This window comes from Anopheles nili, chromosome 2 (assembly GCF_943737925.1).
Source record: "Anopheles nili chromosome 2, idAnoNiliSN_F5_01, whole genome shotgun sequence".
Classification (NCBI taxonomy): Eukaryota; Metazoa; Arthropoda; class Insecta; order Diptera; family Culicidae; genus Anopheles; species Anopheles nili.
The window spans coordinates 3,245,131-3,269,218 of record NC_071291.1 but is presented as its reverse complement, the minus strand read 5'-3'; the positions used below and the strand labels follow the sequence as shown (position 1 = coordinate 3,269,218).

The 24,088-nt window shown below is 46.0% G+C and overlaps 3 protein-coding genes across 3 annotated transcripts; all 3 read left to right on the top strand.

Moving 5' to 3' along the window:
* The first annotated feature begins 2,006 nt into the window (after positions 1–2,006).
* On the top strand, positions 2,007–9,650 carry LOC128720839 (transcription elongation factor SPT6). Its single transcript, XM_053814539.1, has 8 exons — positions 2,007–2,175; positions 2,328–2,409; positions 3,119–3,321; positions 3,395–4,561; positions 4,601–7,781; positions 7,864–7,994; positions 8,094–8,530; positions 8,646–9,650. The coding sequence occupies exons 1-8, from the start codon at positions 2,137–2,139 to the stop codon at positions 8,887–8,889; spliced, it is 5,484 nt and encodes a 1,827-aa protein (XP_053670514.1). The 5' UTR covers positions 2,007–2,136; the 3' UTR covers positions 8,890–9,650.
* Positions 9,651–11,457: 1,807 nt separating this feature from the next.
* LOC128720841 (uncharacterized) lies at positions 11,458–12,358 on the top strand. Its single transcript, XM_053814541.1, has 2 exons — positions 11,458–11,597; positions 12,218–12,358. The coding sequence occupies exons 1-2, from the start codon at positions 11,548–11,550 to the stop codon at positions 12,315–12,317; spliced, it is 150 nt and encodes a 49-aa protein (XP_053670516.1). The 5' UTR covers positions 11,458–11,547; the 3' UTR covers positions 12,318–12,358.
* Positions 12,359–14,330: 1,972 nt separating this feature from the next.
* LOC128720840 (unextended protein) lies at positions 14,331–21,821 on the top strand. The gene is made up of 12 exons (XM_053814540.1): positions 14,331–15,043; positions 17,909–18,209; positions 18,290–18,433; positions 18,649–18,831; positions 18,907–19,122; positions 19,200–19,373; positions 19,454–19,625; positions 19,718–20,200; positions 20,299–20,562; positions 20,649–20,881; positions 20,949–21,077; positions 21,603–21,821. The coding sequence occupies exons 1-12, from the start codon at positions 14,739–14,741 to the stop codon at positions 21,819–21,821; spliced, it is 2,823 nt and encodes a 940-aa protein (XP_053670515.1). The 5' UTR covers positions 14,331–14,738.
* Positions 21,822–24,088: the final 2,267 nt, after the last annotated feature.

The following is a 24,088-nucleotide window of genomic DNA, read 5'->3' as shown; positions in this document are numbered from 1 at the left end:
GCAGCCACTGCAGCGTTGGATGGATGGTGTGCTGCATTTGTCAACGATCGATAAGCTTTCTGTTTCCACCGCAGAATCGTGGCCGCGATCGGCCATACGAAGAATGTGCAGCTAGCTCGCAACTGAAGGGCGATTGATCCGGGGAGAGGGACACGTACCAAGGCTCCATTTTCATTGCGTTTGTTTACGCGAGAGCAGAAAACCCCAAACCAAACCCCTAGCTGGGAACATTTTAATCCATTCATGGAATCGCGAAGCAGTTTCCACAAAAGCGACATATGCACACACAAACACACACACGCACTCTTGCATGGATTGCTTCCAATTCCACCGCATTCCACAATCTCTGCTCCGTGCGGGATCAGCGGAAGGGGGTGCTCCCTGCGGCCAGCGATTATCGAATATTCCATTGCGTTTTCACCTTGTTTAAGCTACCAAAGGTGGACACGGGAGCAGCGAAGGGGGAGAGGAGGCTGCAGCAGAATTCCACTCTCCGTTTGCCCTTGTCGCGTTGATCGACGAAAATAATATTCCACCACATACCAATGCAATTTCTTCCCCGCTCGAGCCGTGTGTTTCATTCTTTTTTCTCGTTTCCCCGCACCAACCCGCCCCCGTCACACACACACACACACACGCACCCAGCCGATCCTCTTGGACACGCACGCACGCACGCAATCACGGACGCAGATCCGTCGGCCACACGGGCTAGTACTATCGTTTACCTTTGCATATTTCACTGGCAAATGCGGTGGGTGAGTTTGCAGCACTGCAGTCGCGAGCAATTCGCGACGAAAATGTACAATTTTTGTATTTTTGACGTTTATCAACAAAAAAACACAGCACTCTTTCTGCTCCTCAACAATCTTTCATTTTTTCACTTCTCGAACCGACCACCAGAGAGAGCAAGGGACGTCAAACTTTGACAGGTGTTCTGCAGTGCCATCAAACTCCATAGTAGCGCTCAATTCGCTCTGGTGGCAGCGCTTCGAGCTACTTTTTTCGAAAATGTATCATCCGAGCAACCGGCTTATCTGCATACGATCCATAGCGATGCGTGCATCATGATTTCAAACGATTGGTGTAATTATAAGCTGTGGCTTATTGAACTAATTGAATTTAATTGAAATTCGAATTCATCCGAAATAGCAGGAGACACACATAGTTGTCACACATTGATTCACTCAAATTACTTCAAGCTAATACATAACTCTTGGCGAATCTGTTCTTTTACCAACCAAAGACCTTTAAATTTCAAAAATGTTATATTGTAAATTTATGAAAATGAGGATTTCTCCAAAACAATTTAATGTCCTGAAGTTCAGGTGACACAGGTGTTCAATGCTTAACGGTTGTGATTTCACAAATCGCGCAGACGAAAAGAAGAGCAGATAAGAACAGTATTTCTTCTTCCAGTGTGTATAACCCATTGTTTTAACATTGTAATCTAGCTTTTTTGTGTTTTTAAATAAAAAATTCATTATACTTTTTTATTGATAACGTTCAGATTCTAGAAAAGTTTTAGGTTGGGTAGTGTAAACCAACAAAGCAATGAGCGCTTGACAGTGCGCTTGACCCAGAGCAGAAAACATTTCCTACTCTTTCTTACCAACGTGTAATTTTACGGTGTGCGCGGAAGTGCGAAATTGTCCGCATTTTATCATTTTCTTCCATGTAAAAGTGAAAAGTGCTCAAACAACGCGCGCCATCGCAAAAACCGATCCTTTAATAAACACAAATAGGTCGAGGAATAGCAGGTCGCGAGCCTGCAACGCCAAAGAATGTGCGAGTTTCATCGTCGATATTGTCGCCATCGGAAGAACTGATGCATCATCACTGTCGGCATCGATCCCATCGCAGTACTTGGTAGCCTCGTCTTCCCGAGTATCCAAGTGCAGGGGTCTCGTGGCCCTTGGCCATCATCAGCCGGATCGGTGTCGAGGGTGCGAGCAGATAAGGAGAAAAGCATCAGTCGATTGGGATTTGCGCCCCTGAGTTACTATCAGGATCTAGGGTCGCTTGTGGAACGGTGGTGAGAGAAAGGAAAGCAAACGAACATTTGCTTTGCCGTAGACAAAATCAGAGATCCTCTGTGGCCCGGCGTTTGGCTAGTTTTCGAGGGCACCTGACGAAGCAATGGCTGATTTCATCGATTCTGAAGCAGAGGAGAGTGAGGTAGGAAAAGCGTCCACAGGGAAGATGCTACAAACGCGCTGAGAACAGAGGAGCGTGATGCGTACGCTTGGGATCCTTTTTATTACTGTGCTGTTTATACCAATGGTTACGTTACGTACTATTTACAACTGCAACTCTCTGGTTCATTGCAGGAGGAGGAGGAGTTGGAGCCACATGAACGGAAAAAGCTCAGGAAAAACAAGGCCGTCTCGGACAGTGAAGATGAAGAAGAAGGTAAGCGACAGGACATTCCAATGAAACAGATCCTTTTCAACTTTCATCGATTCAGCAAAGATTGGTTTCATTTCACATGAAAGCATTCTAGTCGTAGGGACTACTCATACCACTACTTCATATTACTGCCACTGACCGTGTAGGTACTAATATGAGTATCGTTAATGGTGGGTACACCAACGCTGTTCGTCTAGCTGAGATGAAGTGTTGCCAGATAATGCACCAACTGGATTACACAGTTGCTGCTATTTATGGACTACCCATTGCCCCTCCATTAATGAAGAATCTATTGCTTTAAACTGGATTTCTCCGGTTAGCGATGCAACTCGTTACTACTTGGGAGTGGAATTGATGTCCATGCTCCATAATAACGCAACAGGTTTGATGCGTAAATGTAAATACAACCGGCGGAAAGTACAATGAAGTATCGGGTGCAGGTTGTTATTTGCATGCAGGACCATACCGAAATTATTTTTTTATTCAATCAATTCTGTCTAGCCATTGGTGGCGCGTAAAATCCCACATTTGCATGCACGTGAACAAGTAATACCGGTTGAATATTTGAATCGGCTGTGCGCAAGAAAATCAATATGGCTTGATGTATCGATGGTGGACTGCTTTGAAATTGAGACAAATATTGCGTAAGCCAGAATACGAGATGTCAAAGACTGCTGTGTGATATTGGAATTTCTTGGAACACCCTTTGCAGATGATGATGATAGGCTGCGAGAAGAGCTGAAGGATCTGATCGACGATAATCCGATTGAAGAAAGCGACAACGATGACGACTCTGATGACGGATCCGAAGGAGGTCACCAGAAGCGCAAGAAAAGTGACGATGAGCTAGACGACAGGCTTGAGGACGAGGATTATGAGCTGATTGAGGAAAATTTGGGTGTTAAAGTCGAACGGGTAAGGCATTTATTTATACAGCCATGTACCTGATTTCATTCTTCTGTCCTCTTTGTGTCCGGCGTTGTTACAGAAACGGTTCAAGCGCTTGAAGAAGTTCGCCAACGATGATGGCAGCGATGGGGAGTCGGGTGATGAAGGTATGATTCGGGAAACGATCGAAAATCGATTGTTTGATGCGGCTTCCGAGGATGATGAGGAACGTGCATCTGATCATGAGGGGCAGCGTGATACGCTGGCCCATGTTCGGGAGCACTATGACGAGGAGGAAGACGAGGAGTCTGACGCAGACGATTTTATAGTTGATGATGATGGAGTGCCGATCAGCGATAAGCGCAAAAAGCGAAGGCACATATTCACCGATGCGTCGCTCCAAGAAGGGCAGGATATTTTCGGCGTTGATTTCGATTACGACGAATTTGAGAAGTATGACGACGAGTACGAAGAGGGATCGGAGGCAGAGGATGAGTACGAAGAGGAGCAGCTGGATCAAGTGGATCGTCCCAGCGGCGAGCGAAGCAAGAAAGCCAAACCGGCCGCCAGAAAGCGCCCGCTCAAAAAGTCCATCTTTGAGATTTACGAACCGAGCGAACTTAAACGTGGCCACTTCACCGATTTGGATAACGAAATTCGTAAGATCGATATGCCGGAACGAATGCAGCTGCGGGACGTACCGGTGACTGGCGTGTCTGAGGGTTCGAATGAGCTGGACGACGAGGCAGAATGGATCTACCAGCAGGCGTTCTGCAAGCCGCACGTTTCCGATCAGGGATCGATGACCCGTAAGCCTCCTTCGAACGTGCCCAAGATCAAACAGTCGCTGGATTTTATGCGCAATCAGCACCTGGAAGTGCCGTTCATCGCGTTCTACAGGAAGGAGTACGTGCAGCCCGATCTGAACATCAACGATCTTTGGAAAATTTACAAGTATGATTCGATGTGGTGCCAGCTGCTTGGCCGTAAAACCTCGCTGCAGCGGCTGTTTGAAAACATGCGTAACTACCAGCTGAATAAGCTGATGGAAACCCCGGACGCGCCGATTCCGGAGGATATGCGTATAATTCGTGATGAAGATCTCACGCGTTTGCGATCGGTTCAATCTCCGGAAGAACTGAAGGACGTGCACCTGCACTTTCTGTTATATTACGCGCACGAAATCATGCCGATGAAGGCACAGTTGAAGGAAAAGACGCGAGAGCAGCAGCGAACTCACAAGAAGTCGCGGGCAGCTCGGAAAAAGGTAACCGATGGGGATGAGGCGGGGAAGCGTGATGGGGAGGAGAATGGCGGCGAGGACGACAACGAAGATGATGAACAGGATGATGAACTCCAGCATGGGGAGGATGAAGAGGAAGAGGATGACGATCAAGATCAGGTAAAGCTGAACATTGATATCGGGCCTTACTCGATCTGCCGGAAGAGAGGTTTGACTGGGTTGTCGAAGCGATTCGGGTTGACGCCGGAACAGTTTGCAGAGAACGTACGTGACAGCTATCAACGGCACGAGGTAGAGCAGGAGGCAAAAGAACCGCTTGAGGTGGCAAAGGAATACATGGGTGCTTCATTCGAATCACCCGAGGAGGTGTTGCAGGGTGGCGTGTTCATGGTCGCGAGGCAGCTCGCCCGTGAACCGTTGCTTCGCAAGTGCATCCGAGAGCTGTTTTTCGAACGAGCCAAGCTCAACGTTCGTCCCACCAAGAAGGGTATGAAGGAGATCGACGAGACGCATCCCTGCTACGCGATGAAATATCTTAAGGAGAAACCCGTTCGAGATTTGACCGGCGATCAGTACATGAAGCTGCACATCGCTCAAGAAGACAAGCTCCTAACGATGGAGATAGCTGACCGCATAGAAGGAAACGCGTCGGGCGATCTGCTTGAAGAACTGAAGGCACTCTACTACCGGGACGAGTTTGCGAAGAACGTGCAAGAGTGGAACAAGCTGCGGGCGGAATGTGTCGTGTTGGCGGTCAACCGTATGGTTATCCCGGATTTGAAACGTGAGTTGCACAACATACTACTGACCGAAGCGAAGGACGCTGTGCTGCGTGTTTGTTGTCGCAAGCTGTATAACTGGATAAAAGTAGCGCCCTATCGGCCTCCAGTCCCTGACTTTGACGACTACGAGTGGGAAACAACACGTGGTGTGCGCGTGATGGGAGTTGCGTACGTGCCCGATTACACGCAGTCAGCTTTTGGAGCGATCATCGCACCGGATGGCGAGGTGACGGACTACTTACGTATACCGCACCTTATGAAGAAGAAAAATGCGTACCGCGAGGCGGAAAAGCAATGTAAGGAAACGGATCTGCGCACAATTACTAACTTCATCCGCAGCAAGAAGCCGCACGTGATCGCGATCGGTGGTGAATCTAAGGATGCGTTGATGGTGCAACAGGACTTCGTGGAGTGCGTGAAGCGGCTGCAGGAAGAGGAACAGTTCCCGCAAGTGGCGGTCGAGATCGTGGACAACGAGCTAGCGAAGGTGTACGCCAACTCTGTCAAGGGTATGGGTGACTTCAAGGAGTACCCACCGTTGCTGCGACAGGCGATATCGGTTGCGCGACGCGTGCAGGATCCGTTGGTCGAATTTTCGCAGCTGTGCAATGCCGACGAGGAAATTTTGTGCCTGCGTTATCATTCGTTACAGGAGCAATTGTCGAAGGAGGAGCTGTTGGAGAACATTCACCTGGAGTTTATCAACCGCACTAACGAGGTCGGTGTGGACGTGAACTTGGCCGTACAGAACCCTTTGACGGCCAACTTGGTGCAGTTCATTTGCGGACTGGGACCTCGTAAGGGTCAAGCTTTGTTGAAGGTGTTGAAGCAGACGAACTCTCGACTCGAAAACCGCACACAGCTCGTCACGACCTGCCACATGGGTCCGAAGGTATTTATCAACTGTTCGGGTTTCATCAAGATCGACACCAATTCTCTTGGGGACAGCACAGAAACTTACGTAGAAGTGCTGGATGGGTCACGTGTACACCCGGAAACGTACGAATGGGCTCGCAAGATGGCGGTCGACGCGCTTGAGTACGATGACGAAGAGGCGAATCCCGCCGGAGCGCTCGAGGAAATCCTAGAGGCCCCTGAGCGGCTGAAGGATCTCGATCTTGACGCGTTTGCGATCGAACTAGAGCGACAGGGCTTTGGCAACAAGAGCATCACTCTGTACGACATCCGGGCGGAACTTAATTCGCGCTACAAGGACCTCCGCACGCCGTTCCGTTCGGTGACGTCGGAGGAGTTGTTCGACTACCTCACCAAGGAGACGCCGGAGTCTCTGTACGTCGGCAAGATGATGCTGGCCACGGTGGCTGGGTTCACGTACCGGAAACCGCAGGGTGAGCAGCTCGACCAGGCGAATCCGGTGCGAAACGATGAGACTGGGTTCTGGCAATGTCCGTTCTGCATGAAGACCGAATTCCCAGAACTTTCGGAGGTGTGGAACCACTTCGACGCTGGCGAGTGCCCTGGACAAGCGACGGGCGTGCGGGTGCGCTTCGATAACGGATTGAACGGGTTCATCCACATCAAGAACCTGTCTGACAAACACGTTAAGAATCCGGAGGAGCGCGTGCAAATTGGCCAGACAGTGCACGTGAGAGTGACAAAGATCGATATCGAGCGTTTCTCGCTTGAATGTTCGTCCAAGAGCTCGGATCTGTGCGACCGCAAACAGGAATGGCGGCCACGCAAGGACCTTTGTTACGACCAGGACGCCGAGGAAGCAGATTCGCGAAAGGAGGCTGACTCGAAGAAACAACAGGCGCGCCAACAGTACGTCAAGCGCGTAATAGTCCACCCATCTTTCCACAACATCTCGTACGCGGAGGCGCTCAAGCTGCTCGAAGGCTACGACCAGGGTGACGTGATCGTGCGGCCATCTAGCAAGGGGGCAGATCATCTCACGGCGACGTGGAAGGTAACGGACGGCATCTACCAGCACATTGACGTTCGCGAGGAAGGCAAGGAGAACGTGTTTAGTCTAGGGCAGTCGCTTTGGATCGGTAACGACGAGTTTGAGGATCTGGACGAAATTATCGCCCGGCACATCACACCGATGGCTACTTACGTGCGGGATCTACTCAACTATAAGTACTATCGGGACACGGACGGTGGCTCGAAGGAGAAGGCCGAAGAGATTATCAAATCCGAGAAGCAAAAGAACCCTAACAAGATCCATTACATCGTGTCTGTGTCGAAGACTTACCCCGGCCGATTTTTGTTGTCTTACCTGCCGCGCAACAAATTCCGTCACGAATACGTCACGGTGACGCCCGATGGGTACAGGTTCAGGCATCAGACGTTCGATTCGGTGAACTCGCTGCTGAAATGGTTCAAAGAGCACTTTCGTGATCCGATTCCGATCGAGACGCCCAAGAGTACGCCAAAGGTCGGCGGAATGTCCACGCGTACTCCATACGGTAGCACGCCTAAGTTTAGCGATATTAACAGTAAGTTTCGTTTGGAGAATCCGTCCGAAAAACGCCAAGAAACCCGGACCATAACGTTTTTGTTTGTTTGTTTTCCACGCAGGTGAAACGATCGAGTCTGTTGCGAAGAACATGCCCTCGCATATGCTGAATTCGTTGTCGGCCGCAGCTCATCATACGCCGCACTATTCCTACACGCCTCTCGAGTATGGTTCGAGCAACTTTGTCACCACGGTAAGTCCACTTGCGACATCAGCAGGGTAGCAGCATGTACCTTGTGGGATGCGAAAAGAAAAGAGTAACTAATTCAGTTGTTTTTCTTTACACACCTAGCCGTACACACCTAGTGGACAGACTCCCTACATGACGCCGTATCAGCAGACACCGCACTTTTCGCAAACACCTCGGTACGGTACCTCGACACCGTCGCAGTACTCGAACAAATCGTCCTACACCGTCATTCCCACCGGTCCGCCTCCCGGACATCATGGCTACAAATCATCGTCCACCGGGCGTGGAATGGGCAGTGCGAGCAGTGCGGCTAGCAGTAGCAGCGGCCTCATGATGATGCAGCAACCGTCACCGTATTCCAACAGCAGCGAACACCACTACCGATCGCAATCGTCGCAGCAGATGCACCACTCGCGGAACAACGAGTATGACAGCTGGTCCAAAGCGACCGATTCGTGGAGCAATCGCGGCGGTTCCGGGGGCAGCAGCAGCATGATGAAGGGACAGTCTCACCACCACCATGCATCGTCCGATCGAAGGTCAGTAGGCGCGCTAGTCCTTCCTTGCAGGATCGTGCGAATCACTTACGCGCTTTGTGTTCTTTCGATCTTTCTTTTTACCCTATTTAATCCTTTGTACATATCCATCGTACAGCTCGGTATCCGGTGGAGGATCATACCATCATCACCACGGTGGTGGCAGATCAAGCGATTCGGTGATCTCGTCTAACTCACACGATCACCGCATGACCCCGCGGTCGTCCTCCAAGTATTCGGCTAGTCGTTCGCCGATGCCGCCTCCGCAGACAACGACGCAGACGGCACAGCCAGCCGCTCAGCCGAACCCCTCTGCCGCTTCGCTGACGCTAGGCGATGCGACGCCCCTGTGGGACGAATAGATTATCAAACATCCGTCGGAGGCCGGTGTTTGGAGGAAAGCAAGCGTTTTTGTAGCAATCGAAGCGTGAAGGAATGCAAAGGAGAAAGTGCTGTTGGAGTGTACAATCCCTGATTTAGTTGATAAAACAACGCAAAACAAGTAACAAAAGAAGAAACAAAATCTTGACGGGGATTTTTTTCCCAAGACAAAGAATGCAAAAGAAAAGATTGTGTTTTAATTGTATAGGTTTTTCAAGCCCCCAGAACGTGCTTGTCGAAATTTACACGTCTCTGGACGCGTAAGCAGCTGATGGTAGCCCCACGGTCAGGCTAAGCGATACCGGAAGCGCTCTGCAAGACGCACAACGTCCAAGGACGACCACCAAGGCGCCCACTGTTCTTTGCCGGACGACTGGAGCGAACTGTTATTGGGTTGCGTCGTGCTACGAGCCGCTTCCAGATTACTAATATTGTTATTATTATTTGCTTTGCGATAAGTCCATCCGGAAGCCGGCCGTCGTCGGGTTTGTAGGGCTGAATATGCAAATTCAACGATTAGCAATCACGAAACATAAGGAGAAGCATCTTTGAGGTATAGGCAATTCAAATTGTTCGATTGTATTACATTTTAATTGGGAGTAAAAAAGCTTGCATTATCCTTTAAATGGTGTCGACCGGTCGGCAAGTCACGTGGTTGGGCCGGGCAGCGCTGCTAGTGTATAACGTTTAATTTAAGAACTCAAAAATCGTATCTTAGGCTTGAATAAAATCATACAATTTTTTAACAGTACGTACACGATTTGGTTACTGAGGAAAGGCGCATCTGCTAAGCGCACAACGACACGATGCCGAAGTTCACCATCTGGAAACTTCTTTTTTCAATTCGTTTTCGATAAAGTGCAGGTTTTTTCGCCAGTCTGTTACCACCCGGTCCAGTTCACTTCCATTATGCCTTGATGCCTTTCTTCTGCCTGTCTGCCATGTGCATGTGACTTCACTTGACATTGGACTGGTCCGATCATGCGGCCGGCGCGTGTGCACGCGGGAGAAACTAAACCCCAAAAAGACGACCTGTCCATGTTTCTTCTGCTACCCCTCCACAACTTCGGGGGTGGCACCCCTAGCGGTGGATAACCGGAATCGCTAGCGGTGGCGATTTCGGTTTAATGATGAGACCCAGATCCGCCGGCAAACTGGATTGATCCGGTTCGCAAGGAAAAGGCGGCAACCAGATCGTGTTCGCGGATGGATGCGATTAATCGGTAAACTGTCGTTTTTATGTGAGTTTTTTTTTAACTCCATTGTCGTCTGTCCTTCTCTCCTTTTTTATCGCACGAGTATTTTACGGCAACCCCTCTGAAACGATGGGAATGTACGTGGTTATCTTCATTATTACACTCAGCTAGTCTGTCGACCTACGGATTCTGGTCGCACTTTTTGCTTAACGATTTTCATTTTCATCGCGTTGCAAGTTGTTGGGATTTTCTTTCTTGTGACGTGTTCGGGTGTGTTTTGTTGTTCCATTCCATTTTTTGCAAATTATTTTAATGACACCGGGTTGCGTGCATGCGCTTTTTGTGGGGGGAGGGGGGGGGGATGGACTTTGGAATCGAGCTTCTTTGCCTTTTGGTGCATGAGGGCAGAATCGGAGCTTGTTGCTATGTTGCTTGTTGCTGCAAATACATCCCAAAAGACCAAATTGAAGAAAAGTTAGAATTTGTTGAGACGCGCATTCATTTTGAAATTCTACCCCAGAAGCAGCAGGTTTGTTGGAATTTCCCCTGACTTCTCAGGTCGATTCCTTGGGAGGGGTGGTACTTGATTATGCATTCAAATTTGCCGGTTGCTACTGCGCCACATGCCGCAGATGCTAGTGCTAGCTAATTGTCCATAGGCATAACCATCCCGAATGATAAACTTCCCCCAACACTTCACGCTAGAATGGCCGTGAGACGATAATCTTGGACAATAATCAATAGCTCGGGCTTTAAACCAAAGCGATATGCTTCAGTTTTCGGGACATAACGCACACGTGATTCAGTCAGTCGATCGTCGTAGTGGACAGAGACTCCAAGAAAGAAACCCTCAAGGCCTCAGGATGAGGTGTTAGTCGCAGTTTGAGAAGAACCATCTAGTGCCATCTAGATTCTAATTTCACGCTCTGGACACGTGTTGGCTTGTACCATGACCATGCACACTTCAACGGGTATCAAAAATGGTGCAAAAACCGGCATCTAGATGAGTAGAAGATGTGGACAAACCTAGGTTCGGTCGAGGGCTGATAAACGCCTAGCCGACCCTTGTTTGTTGCACGAGAAATGTTGATGAATTCATCGTAGAAACTTGTTCGTGGCACCACCACGCACATGGAAGGCTCAGCGACAGCCCCAAGTTGGGAACCAGTTTTACCTGGAGCAGGGATCTCCGACGAAGGATGACGACTGCGTGGGGCGAAGCGAGATGACGTCTTCGTCCCCTGTTCCTCTGCTCCGGGCTGATCCTCGCACCACAGGCTTCCGAGAGGTTTTCTGCTGCCCGTATAAAAGTGTGCGAGCGCAGCTCAGACCCCGTCAGTCCTCTGTACGGAACCGCCAGCACTGTCGGTTGTAGAATATCCTCTCTAAATTGGTTGCATGTTTTGATTTACTCTAAAGGTCTAAAAAAATAAATTGGTGTCAATGTTAATAGTTAAACCAGACTCAACGCTCAAGTTTCTGCCATCCGTAAGGTAAATAGGACAACCGTGGGTCTGATGGGAATCTTGCAAGTAGTTTCTAATCTCACAACAGGGCTCAGTGATGTGTGGATAGCTTGACGCCAATTCCGATCACGTAATCTCTAGCTAAATTGGTCGAGTGCATTCGAAAGTGCATTATGTGGGTGGTCACGATCGTCGAATCGGCGCTAAGTTGGTTTAGCGTTCGCTTAAAAGTTTTTGTATGGAAATCACGTTACTCAGGCTTTCTCTCTCGTTCCCGAGACTAAGTTTTGCACAAGAACTGTTTTCCAGGCATGCATGGACTTCTAAACCGGTTCCAATTTGCATGCGCTCCCGAAAGCCGTGACTACGTGGAACCGAACCAAGGCACACTGGTTTCCGGTTTGATCGTTTGTCGATTCCGTTCGCGTCAGCATGTCGTGGAATTGCGCCCGTTTCGTAAAATCTCCCATCGATGAAACGGTACGAAGTTGGGGAAGGATCGATAATGATGAGGACGGTATCTAATTTGGCTGATAGCACATTAAGAGAGCCCTGAGATGACGATAGAAATCCTTAACAAGATCACATGATAGCGAAAATGCCTTCTGCTCACCGCACACCTTTTCTTTTTGCTGTCGCTATTGCAGGCTTATCAACAACTTGAACATCCGCAAGGGAAGCCGTACGGGAAATTCCGGCAACCATCTTGAGTTCCAAGTGCTCACCCAGATTCAGTACGTACCCTGATAGCGGTAACTACCGGAAACCAAAGGCACTAAAATGCAGGATCGTTCGAGCACGATGGCCAAGCAGAACCAACAGACGGCTTACGCCAAGGCTCCGGCTGGTGGAAACGTGAAGAAGAGCACCGGCTACAGCCCAACCTCGCAAACGGATCGTACGAAGGCACCCAGTGCAAGCTGGGGCCCGCATTTCAAAAATCGGGATCACTTTGTCAGCATGCACTTTTCGTGAAACGGTCGCAACCGCCTCCCTAATGTCCAGCGCGGTAGTGTGAAAATTTTGAGGATTTTCTTTTTTCTTTCGAAAAATGTTGAAGCCTATTTTTGGTAATAAATTCCATTAAGTTATTCATAACTTCGGTAAGACTGCAAATAATCGATGAGCGTTTCTGGCTACTGAAAAGTGATAAGACATAAACTTGATGACGAATTCATAAAACGTACAATGCCAAGCAAATAGGCAATCCTTGTTGCTCAATCCAATGCATGCGCTGCTCGTGGGTTTTGCTAATTAAACAGGACTTGAGATGCATTCGCTAGTTTCTGTTATGTGCGCATTATAGAGAAATCGAACGAGAAACGAAAGATGATTTCACATGTAGTTCCTATTGCATCATCTTTTTTTTGTGAAATCAAGACTTTCATAAACACAGCAGGACCGGTTTTTTGTCAAGAGAAAAAGTTTCTTTTATGACTTTCTAGAATGTAGCAAGGTCAATGAATTGAGCGATCGCGCCAAAATTTGGCGCGATCTTGGCTTCTTGAGTGTCGCAAAAGTGCTACCTTTAGAATGCTCACTTGGCATTTAAAACGCATCTATTAGGATAAAAAATATGAGCAAAATTCAGCAGCAAGTCAATAGCACGTGTTCTCATTACAATTTAAGAACAAAACAGAAAACACATAAATTCCAACTATTAAGAAAAGGGCACTCAATTTGGAATGTCTGAATTTGGAATGGAATCTGAAATGCGCCATTCAATCACGTCCATACGTAATAGTTCAGCGAATTGTTATTTTCGCATTATATTACTTTGAACGTGTTCTTAGATCGCTTGTAAAATCCGTTACACTTGGAATAGCAACAATTAAATGCGTTAGAATTTGCTTTTAAAACGTTATCCACCAGTATGACTGCAAAAGCGTACACCGAGCTTTGGGGAGCCTTCTGCATCGAAGTGTAAACGCATCGATAGAGGTATCCCTCTGACGTTTCGGACAACAACAAACCCCGATTGCAGTGAAAACTTTGGAGCATGCAAGCAGTGATTTCATGTTCTGTTTCGGTGGCACAAGGAGTCCCGTGTCAGTTGTGAAAAAGAAAGGGATTTCCTAGAGCCATCTCCTCTGTTCTGGTGTGGTTCTACAGTGCGTTTATAAATTACTTAGTTTTCAACATTTACCGCGCGAAACAACGAAACGTAATGCCGTGGTCTCCAGTAGCCAGCTTCACGCGTGCCGTTATGCTGGCCGCGCGTTCGCGTGCTCGCAGTTGACGCATCCCGGTGGATAAAAAAGTGGGTTATCGCGGTCAATTGATTGTTTACGACACTTGGGGCGCTCTGGTTTCCCTCGAGCTTGGTTTGAGCAGTCGTCCGGTTCTCCACCCCCCCGACAGGAGTATCGTATCGTCGCGTGCGCACGAGTGTCTGCAAGGGGTTTATGCGTACCGTAGGAGCGAGATAGCGAACGTCAGAACAAAAAACAAACAGCTGAAAGCAGCCTTTTCTCGAAATCAGTCCTCCCCCTTCTTGCCCATTCATTTTGAAAGCCTCCGTCTTCGTCTTGGGCATTGAACGGACAGTGGACGGAAAAGTTCAGGCGTTTCATCTCAGCTGAGCAGCATCCCGTGGTATCGGCTCAGGAAGGTGCTAAAGCCGTGCTTCTGTAGCCCAATGCGGGAGCTGCGTGTGAAAAGAAGTAGACAGAAAGCGAACGAAAAAAAAAAACTAACACGGAGTGCATAAATTAGTCCGCATTAATCGTCATCGATCGGTCACAGCGGACACTTGGGGAATTAGGAATTTCCTTTTCGTTTGGTGACGACGCCAAAGGAATCAAAATAAGTGCACTCAACCCCCAACATGGTGCGCTAAGATCGGTCGTGCGTGCTTTCGCGCTTTTTTACGTTAGTTTTTATTGCTTGTGTTCCTTCCAACGCAATCCCTCAGCGGGAATTTGTCGAACGCCTTCTTCGTTTGGTAGCTGCAATTTTTCCTCGCTTTGAGACATTGCCAAGATTATTTGCTGCAACGGTGAATAGTGTGATACAAAATCAAAAAACACAAAAATATACAGAATCTTGCCAGACAACAAGACTAGCTAAAAAAAAAAACAAATAGCAATAATCAACATACACGCGAGTGTACGCTGTGTAGGGCTGTACGCATTACACCCACAAATACGCACCTACATTCGCGCCAGCATGGCCCGGCAGACGAGATGTAGAATGTTAAAAATAATTCCGTACGCTTGGCGTATCATACTGTCCCTTGCCGTGTGTTGCACCGTGGGCAGGGTAGCAGGGAGTCATTTGTCTCAAACGGGACAAAACGTGTCCCCGATGCATAATCACAAATCTGTGGACCGAAGGATCCTAGACCTAATCAAACGTCCAGACGATTTAGACATCCAGGATGGAATGATGGATATTACCTCACTTCGGGAGAGTGAGCTTCCTGAAGATAAGGAAAATATCCTCAGTCGTCACTCGCCGAAGCATCACATAAGGTAAGTTGCCTTTGGAGTTGTTTCCTACCATCGTTGCTAGTCATGAGTCTTTCCTTCATTGCGCTCCCTTTTTTTTGGCGATACTCAAACTTTTGGCCTAAGGATCACATTATTGCAAACATATAATAGTGCATGCCATTCACGTGGCTGAATATTGAAATTGGAAATAGCGACGGTCAACAAGTAATCACAGGTAGTGGCGTGTACGTACGTGCGACGATGAGACGACATGCTTTATTTTTGTCAGCATATTTTTAGATGTAATATCTTTTAATTAAATCGCTGTTCCAAGCTTAAGCCATTGATGTATCGCAACAAATACAAGATGAGATAGCAGATATAAGATGTAAGAACTTACTGCCACGATTAAATTGCGCTTGTCGAATTCGAGAAGCATTATGTATTTTATCATTGCTGAATACTTGGCTAATGTGTGCGCCATGCTGCCAGATTCCTGGTTGAACGTGGGGAAGCATGTTGTTTGTTAAGTCACCAACCGTACGACGCACGATCGTCTCTGGATGCACTGGATATCGTTTAGACCGTGACGTCATATTCGCCTGAAGCACTCCGGTCGTTGTTGGAGAAGGAGGTGTCTGGGACGACTTCACTTTCATTAGTATCGGTGTGGTCAACGTTTCGTTTCTTCTATTTCTTGATTTCGTTCTACCATAGTGTAGGGCGATGTAGACGCGGCCTTGGTAAGGGAAACTGACTGAAACTAACGCATCAAACCGTCAGGGGAAGTGAACGAACTCTGGCTAACGTGTAGCTGCCACCTATGCTAGGTATGGTACTCATATTTTTTGTTCCAAAAAGATGTTGCCATTCTTTGCCACGGGCTAAATTCATATACCAGAATCCAAAATTCAATATCCAACATATGCGGTAGCAACAGCGATTTTATCAGCGATCCGTTATAGGCGTTTAATAATTATAAACGTGCATGTGTCGCCGTTGCACTAGTTTAACTTTTGCGTCGCAGACGTTGCGGCATTCTGCAATCGATTAATTATTGAGCGTTTCAACTTCGGACGGTATTTTGAGTCCAATGTCCAAAATTAGGGGCTTTCTGTGAGCACTCAACTATTGAGGGTTTTGAAGCTTCTTCGCAGGCAACATGTACAATTTTTTTCAACTCCCGTTCCATTACGTGGAAGTTGTGCAAATCGGTAATCAAATAACAAAAAAAAGTCGATTGTCTTAGTTAGTAGTTATTAGAATATTACTAAATGTAAGGGAAATCAGTTTAGAAACTGTAGAAAATAAAGCGTCCAGCGATGCGTCACAGCTTCTGAATTAGGTATTTGTTATTTGTTTGTTTCGAACTATTTTCCGTTCGGTAACCGGCCGGTAGGTTGTGGTATTGTCGTGATATCACGCATCCGGAGAGGTGTCGCGCTTGTTATGTTCAGGAACGGACCACGATTGTTTCATTTGGAAGTGACGTCGTAGATTAAAATTTTCTAAACGCATCGGAGAGAGTTCTGCAGTCGTCGACCAAGGAGAAGAGTTCTTCTTTACAGCACCTGACGAAGTATTTTAACGGATCGTTCAGCAGGGACACGTGCTCGTCTGATGGGGTGACGATGGTTAAGCGAGTATTTAGCTAAGCGAAATTCCAAAAAACCTCGAACAAAGGGCAAAGGATAAATTGATAGTTCCTGTTTTAAATTAATATTATAAAACTGAACGCATCAGTTCATTTCACTGATAAGCCAGATTTGGTAATTCCGATAATCAGTTTTGCTGATCATGTGATTCAGATTGCCAGCAATATGGTGACAAGCTACTGTTGGACGATGTAGTCGAAAGCAATGAGTCATCCGTTTTTATTGTTTTTTCCCGTTGCATCGAAAGCAAAAGCACACTGCGTCATTTTGTAATGGCCGATGCTTGATTTTCTGACCGGTTCACAGGTACTGATAAAGCTTAAAAATCAAACAGTATTAAGGATACACTATCCGGTAGAATATACGCGTTCCTGGCGTACCTTAATCGTGTTGGTAAAACACGCGATTCAAAAGGGGAAAAGATTCTTTCTCGGCGAGATGGACCATTTCATGAAGCTAGTTGGTTTTTTTTTGAAGCGGCAGCATCCTCATGTTTGTCAGCTCCTTATCGCATCTGAAGTGCTTTTTGATATGGTCATTTTTTACCTATCTTTGCGGCTAAAAGTGAACGTCTGCCCACTCAAACGTGTGTTGGGTGGTGTTGATAAATGGTGCTGGTTATCTACTCGTCGATTTGATTCGCCATTTTTTGCTACCTCTTATGCTCGGCCTTCGCTGGGTCGGTTGACCAGTTATTCACACTTCCCACAATGCCGGTAGGCCATTACTGGTAGCTTACTTCTTGGTTTAGTGGGTTCTGATAACACGCCTAGGGTGTGATCAACGGGAGTGGAGTTAATCGAGTGGACAATAAACTTATTTGTTTGAGTTGATTCCATAAATCACAGATTTTTCCCAAACACTGACACATTGCACTTGATTGCTAAACTAGAGATCAGCGAAGCTTCATAAACTAGCACTACAGTATCATAAACATGATCATGAGAAGAGATCGGAACAGTGTATCGTATATGGAGTTACAAAGTGGAAGTTTAAGACTTAATTTTTAGCACTTGAGCATTGCTGGATAATTTGTTGATTAAACATAAGTTTTTTCTTTTATGTGGAGCAAATGCATCGGTTTTTGACGGTGGAAGAGGCTAGCGATCATTTGCTAATAATAATAATCGGTTTTGTGTCAGGGAAGGGGTTTTTACGTAATATACACTTGTCTGCAGGTTTGAAACATATAAAGGTACTATTTAACACTATTTGCTTTTTACATTTGGTTGGGGTTCGATTCCACCGACAGTTCATCGAAACCACGTGAGAAGCGAAACATCGATCACGAATCCCTGGTAAACAGCGTCAGGCCATCCCGGTCTGGTAGCGCACCAGATGGTGAATCCCTTCAGATCAATGGATTTCGTATTGAATTGTCGGATAAGGCTGTGGAGACGGAAGACGATGGAGTTCCGTCAGTGCGTAGCGATTCCAAGACGCTGCTGCGTTTGTTTGGAACAGGCATCCGTCGCGGGACTCTCATCACCTTCACGCACTACTCGCACCGTTTTGGCGGATCGTGCCAAATGCCGGTGACGGATATATTCAGGGTAATGCTAAAAATTGTGTATCGCGGTTTTAAAGAGTGGTGTCTAATTCTATCTTTTATCTCTCTTCATGATACCGTCAGGTGGAAGATGCGGATGAGATCGGAAGCAGTGGAACCGTGTGGATGAGTTTGCCGGATCCGGCACCAAACAAAAAATATTTCTACCTATGCGCCAAGTATGATGACATAGGCGACCCCTCGGCAATGTCGGGAGAATCGGAGCAGGTGAGTAAGGTGCTACGATGCGAGGGTAAGCAAGCATCGCGTTCGTGTGCGAACGTGTGCTCAAACGCGTTCGTATTTTGTTAGATGATGTATGCGGAAAGCATATATTCAGGCGTACGGTTTTAGCCCTGGTGAAAGCGAAAGTTTGATCGATTATTGCTTACATCTGTTAAGTGTGCATCTGCTAAGTGCTAATACGTTTTAAAATCTTCTAGGAAGCAATCAAAGTCACGCCCTTCCTCCACCAGGGATCGGAGCCGTGGATGCGTTTGACGAGTCACAAACCATTCCTTCCGATGTGGCTGACGATCTGCGTTATTAGTGTGTGTCTTGTCTTTTCTGCGCTTTTCTCTGGGCTAAATCTCGGCTTGATGTCTCTGGATCGAACCGATCTGAAGGTAAAATCAACGAACATAAATAAGTTGTACAATAGCAATGCTCAATGTCGCTATGTTTGAATATCGAATTTACAGATCTTGTGTAATACCGGCACACCGACGGAGAAACAATACGCTAAAGCGATTCAACCGGTGCGAGATCATGGAAACTTTCTGCTTTGCAGTATTTTACTTGGCAATGTACTAGTCAACTCGACGTTCACTATTCTTCTGGATGGTCTCACATCCGGTCTGATAGCTATCATCTGTTCCACTATTGCAATCGTCATTTTCGGTGAAATCACTCCGCAGGTATGGGTAGTATGAACGCGATGGTCTCCTGGGATAAGCGGCAATTACGACGTGACTCTTCGTTCGGTTTATTTTAGGCCATCTGTTCACGGCACGGGCTTGCTGTCGGAGCTAAAACAATTTTGATAACCAAGGCTGTGATGTTGTTAACTTTTCCGTTGTCTTATCCTACTTCAAAGATATTAGACTATCTTCTGGGCAAGGAAATTGGTAATTATTACGACCGAGAGCGTCTCAAGGAGCTGGTAAAGGTAAGCGAAATAATGTGACGTATTCGGAAGTTAAAGCTAGTTAAACATCCCATTCAAATATAATGCACTTGCTATTGTAGGTTACTAAGGATATAAATGATTTGGATAAGGATGAAGTAAACGTGATTTCTGGCGTGCTCGAGTTGAGTAAAAAAACCGTTAGCGATGTTATGACACGCCTCGAGGATGCATACATGCTCTCTGTGGACGTATGTCTTGATTTTGAGACCATAACCGATATAATGAAGTCCGGTATGAATGAAGTCTTTCGCGTTCTATGGCAACCGAACGTAATTTTCTAACCCGTCTTACTTTTTGTATTTATCTACCTTTCACATGTGTAGGGTTTTCGCGCATTCCTGTGTACCAGGAAGACCGAGAAGATATCGTATCTATCTTGCACATCCGCGATCTGGCATTCATTGATCCGGACGAAAATATGCCACTACGCAGAATGTGTGAATTTTTCCGCAATAAGCTACACTTTGTCTTTTACGATCAGACGCTTGATGTGATGTTCAAGGAGTTTAAGACCGGAAAATTTGGTCACATGGCGTTCATACAGCGCGTGAACGGGGACGGTGACGGGGATCCTTTTTATGAAACGCTCGGACTCATCACACTCGAGGACGTAATCGAGGAGCTTATTCAAGCAGAAATCGTGGACGAAACGGATGTCTACACTGACAACACGCGCAAAGTACGTCGCGAGCGTATCAAGCGGCAGGATTTCAGTTCCTTTGTACACCGTAACAACGAAACGAACGTGCACCGTTTGCGTATAGGGCCTCAAATGATGTTCGCAACGTACCAGTTCATATCGACTGGTAAGTTGAAGTGTTAAGTTTGATACCGTACTAAAGAGTCGTTACCGTTTCGGATATTTTTATTTTATCAATGGATTTTGTACTTTTCCCGTTTCTAGCTATACCATCATTTGCTAGCAACTGCATATCAGAACCGATCTTACGTCGCCTGCTGGGTCAAAACATTTTTCATCAGATCAAGATCAAGAACAAAAATCGCGAGGATCAACCAGCTATTATCAACCGTGGCACTCAGATTGATTACTTTTTGTTGATAATAGAGGGCCGAGTTGAGGTAACGGTCGGCAAGGAGAATCTCCTCTTCGAGAGCGGCCCATTCACATACTTTGGTTTGCAGGCATTGGTGCAAAATGTTGGCGGCGGTATGTTCATCAACACTTCTTTTCTGCATTCATTGATCTTTTCTATCTACTCTATTCGTTGATGGTGTGTTCTTGGATTTTTTCAGAAGTAGCTGTAAATACGCCTGAGCAGATCATGGGTTCGCTTCAGTCCCTTGATCGTGATGCTAGCGTGAGGCACGCTTTCATTCCCGATTACACTGTAAAAGCTGTTACCGACGTGCTGTATCTGCAGATACCGCGTAATCTATACCTTGCTGCGAAACGTGCCACACTGATGGAACGTTCGAACAGATTAGGCGACCAGTCGATGGATCCGATTGATGCGGAGGTGGAAAAGGTGAGTTACATTTTCTATCATCTCCCTATGGTATGTCCACAATAGTGCTAATATTTCCTTCCTATAGTTGATGCATTCACTGGATGAAGGCGATCACAGTAGCATTACGCCCGATGCCACTAATTTGACTGTCCATTCCGCCACCAAGATTAGCAAATCGTCCAGCGATGCACCCTCGCCGACAACAGCCTTAAATGTAAGTATGATAAATCTCATTAACCTCTTCATCATTAGCTAAATATTTTAGTTGTTTCACTGTTTACACACCTTAAAGCGGATGCATTTTTCTATGTTTGATATCGTAATAATAAATGTCGTTTTTAAATGTACAATAAACTTAAAAATGTTTGTAAAAGATGTCAACTGTAGTAGCTAACGAATGTGTTTCAGATTATTTGGCGGATTATATGAATGTTTTCTAGCACCAGTGTAGCTGTAACAACATTAACCCATGTTCTATGTTTTGTCTCTTCTCATTAAAGGATCTTACTAACAATATGAACTCCTCTGTGACTCGCAACCATACAGTATTAGCGCACGACCATTCTTCCGGTGCCGCTGGTGCCAACGATATAGGTAGTGAAAATACGCTTGTTCTTTTGCCGAGGAAAATAAATATCCTTTCTTGTCACTACACCGATGTTTCCAAGCGAGCCTGCTAACTTTGAACTAATTTTGCATCCTTTTTTCGGTCTGTTTCCAATTTTTTAATTTTTTTCAGGAGCATTCGCCAGCATGGGAAGCACAAGTGGCGCTGGGAGACCGGAATCGGATCCCAGTATCGCCCCGTTGCTGCCAAAGCCATAACCCACGGTGTATCTCGTTGTACTATACTATCCCCCCACGTACACCACAATCGGCGCATCCGCGCATACATCATCACCACCAACATTGCCACATCGATAGGAGTTTATCGTCCACTTGTAGGATGTCATGTTAGTTAGTTGCGTGATCACGATCGCTCGTCCGCAGATCCACTTTCCACTTTGACTTTGACCCATATTAGCGCTGCCGATGCTGTTTATGGCTGTTATGAGGCATTACAAGAGTTTAGTAAGGTTTGTGCTAACAGTATGGAGTCGCTTTTTGTTTTATTAATCCACTGCAAACCTCGAACAGAACCTAGAAGAGCAGATGATAGGAATTCGTGATTAATGCAATTGGTATCGCAAGCAATGTGCATAATGGGAGCAATCGTTAGATACACCGTAATACAGAGCCGTGGCATCCATTGCGCCCTGACTCGCATCGATAGTCTGAGACCAAAGCGTACAAAGAGCGTGCCTCGCCGCCCGCAAAGCGGAAAAATAATGATGCGCGATGATCCTATCGCACTTATAACCGAAGGTGTACCGGGTCAGGGGTCGTAAAGTGTGCTACATTTATCCTGAGACAAACATGCGTACACAGTGTACTTACGAGGTACGGACGAGTGCCGCGTCATTTTGTCCGTTCTAATTTATTCCAAAAAGTGTAACCAAAAAGCGTGTATGAAAGTAACGTTAAGCGAAGCTGTTAAAAACCAATAGGAAATAAAATGCACGAGGGAAAACGAATTAGAAAAACGAACGAGGATGAGCATTGAAAAGACGGAAGTAATTCGAGACAAAACAAGACGTAAGAAGGCGAGAAGCAACGATACAATTATAGAATTCATATCGGTGAGGTGCGAAGTAAGCTGAAATAGTTGTGCCTCGCATCACAGGGTCTGCGAAGTGTAGCATAAATTGTTGAAGTATTTGTTTTCGTTCTGTCCATAGTTTTGTTTAATTTTCTGTTGTTAATAGCGAAGCACTCGCGATTCGTTAGCCAAAACCAAGAAGGATATACCTTTGTGTGGAAAAGTCTGGTCGGAGAAGCTTTTGTGCGAAAAGCGAAGCAATTTTCACACTATTTTTTCTCATAGACGAAATACTAACAATATTGTAGATTATGAATATAATAGTATTTCTTTATTTCTGTTAATTTTTGTTTTAACATACTTATTTCGTGAAAGAAAGTTCCAAATATTTGTCGCTTGAATATTTGCATGCATTTTGCCTTGTTGAAAAGATCTTTATCCAGTTTAGTCATGCTGTGGAATTTGCGAGATTTTCAAAATGAATCCGTGGATGAACATTAATGATGTTCTGTTTATATTTTTAGTGCATGATATACGAATCTGATGAGTTGTTGCGAATGGTTCAAGATTGGGATGCGTCGCCGTACAATCCATTTAAAATGAATCTGTATCAAAGGAAGCAAATTAGTAAGTATCTAGACGTACGTTAGAGATCTGTATCATCAAGGACCTATCAAAATCGCCATAGCTGTTACAAGTTCGAGTTCAAACAGCACATTCGTCTTCAGTTGATACATGGCGCACCTCGATGCATCAAAATGTTGAACGTAATGGCTTATTAGTTCCCAATGGAGTAGATAAATTATGCCATCAATTATTTGTACCGTTTTTTCGCAAAGCAGCTGGTGTTACTGCAGAAAGCACAATTGATTATGCGTCGCTGACATATATTAGCGAAAAATAGCTCCTTATCATTCCAGACAACTGGTGAAGATAATTGATGTGTTGGGAATCAGTCATGCGATTCACTGCCCGAAACCCGTCGTTGGTTTGGCGATCCATCTTTAAAACTTATCTGGAGTGTGTGTGTGATTTATGTGAACTAGAAGTATTTGCATTTGCGTATGAAAATTAGCTGTCCATCAAAACAACTTGCTCAATTCCAGGAAATCGAAATCAATCATTTTGAAACGGAAATCTCATCGCACTGTTTTGATATTTTGGAAGCAAAAATTGATTAGCGGTCAATTGAAACGCTTGGAAAACTAGAATACGAGGCAAGATCAAGAAATTTGTTTGGAGGGAAAGGATATTTGGATTGTAATGAAAGGTGACAATGGACGCGTATGGTAACACCAGTTCTTACCTGGGAGGATGGTCAATTTTGACGAAAAGATCAATCTCAGCATCTGATAGCACAGCACCTGATGATAGACAACACCTATTCATGAGTGTTGTTGAAAAGTGGGGCATCGCTTGAAAGTAGACAAAGAAAAAAAGATAACCAACTGAATACATGTACGTCACTGTACAATTGCTCCATATGCAATAGACCCTCAAGGACAACTAGTTCTAATTTTAGTGCCTAATCATACATTAAACTCCTGGACTGTAGGTTACTGACCATGGTATCGTTGACGATAAGG

Coding starts and splice junctions, on each gene's coding strand:
- LOC128720839 (XM_053814539.1), top strand. CDS start 2,137: ATGGCTGATTTCATCGATTCTGAAGCAGAGGAGAGTGAG. Junction 2,176..2,327: donor CTGAAGCAGAGGAGAGTGAG/GTAGGAAAAGCG, acceptor GGTTCATTGCAG/GAGGAGGAGGAGTTGGAGCC. Junction 4,562..4,600: donor CGCGGGCAGCTCGGAAAAAG/GTAACCGATGGG, acceptor CGTGATGGGGAG/GAGAATGGCGGCGAGGACGA.
- LOC128720841 (XM_053814541.1), top strand. CDS start 11,548: ATGTTAATAGTTAAACCAGACTCAACGCTCAAGTTTCTGCCATCCGTA. Junction 11,598..12,217: donor AAGTTTCTGCCATCCGTAAG/GTAAATAGGACA, acceptor TCGCTATTGCAG/GCTTATCAACAACTTGAACA.
- LOC128720840 (XM_053814540.1), top strand. CDS start 14,739: ATGGCCCGGCAGACGAGATGTAGAATGTTAAAAATAATTCCGTACGCT. Junction 19,626..19,717: donor AACCGATATAATGAAGTCCG/GTATGAATGAAG, acceptor TCACATGTGTAG/GGTTTTCGCGCATTCCTGTG. Junction 20,201..20,298: donor GTACCAGTTCATATCGACTG/GTAAGTTGAAGT, acceptor TCCCGTTTCTAG/CTATACCATCATTTGCTAGC.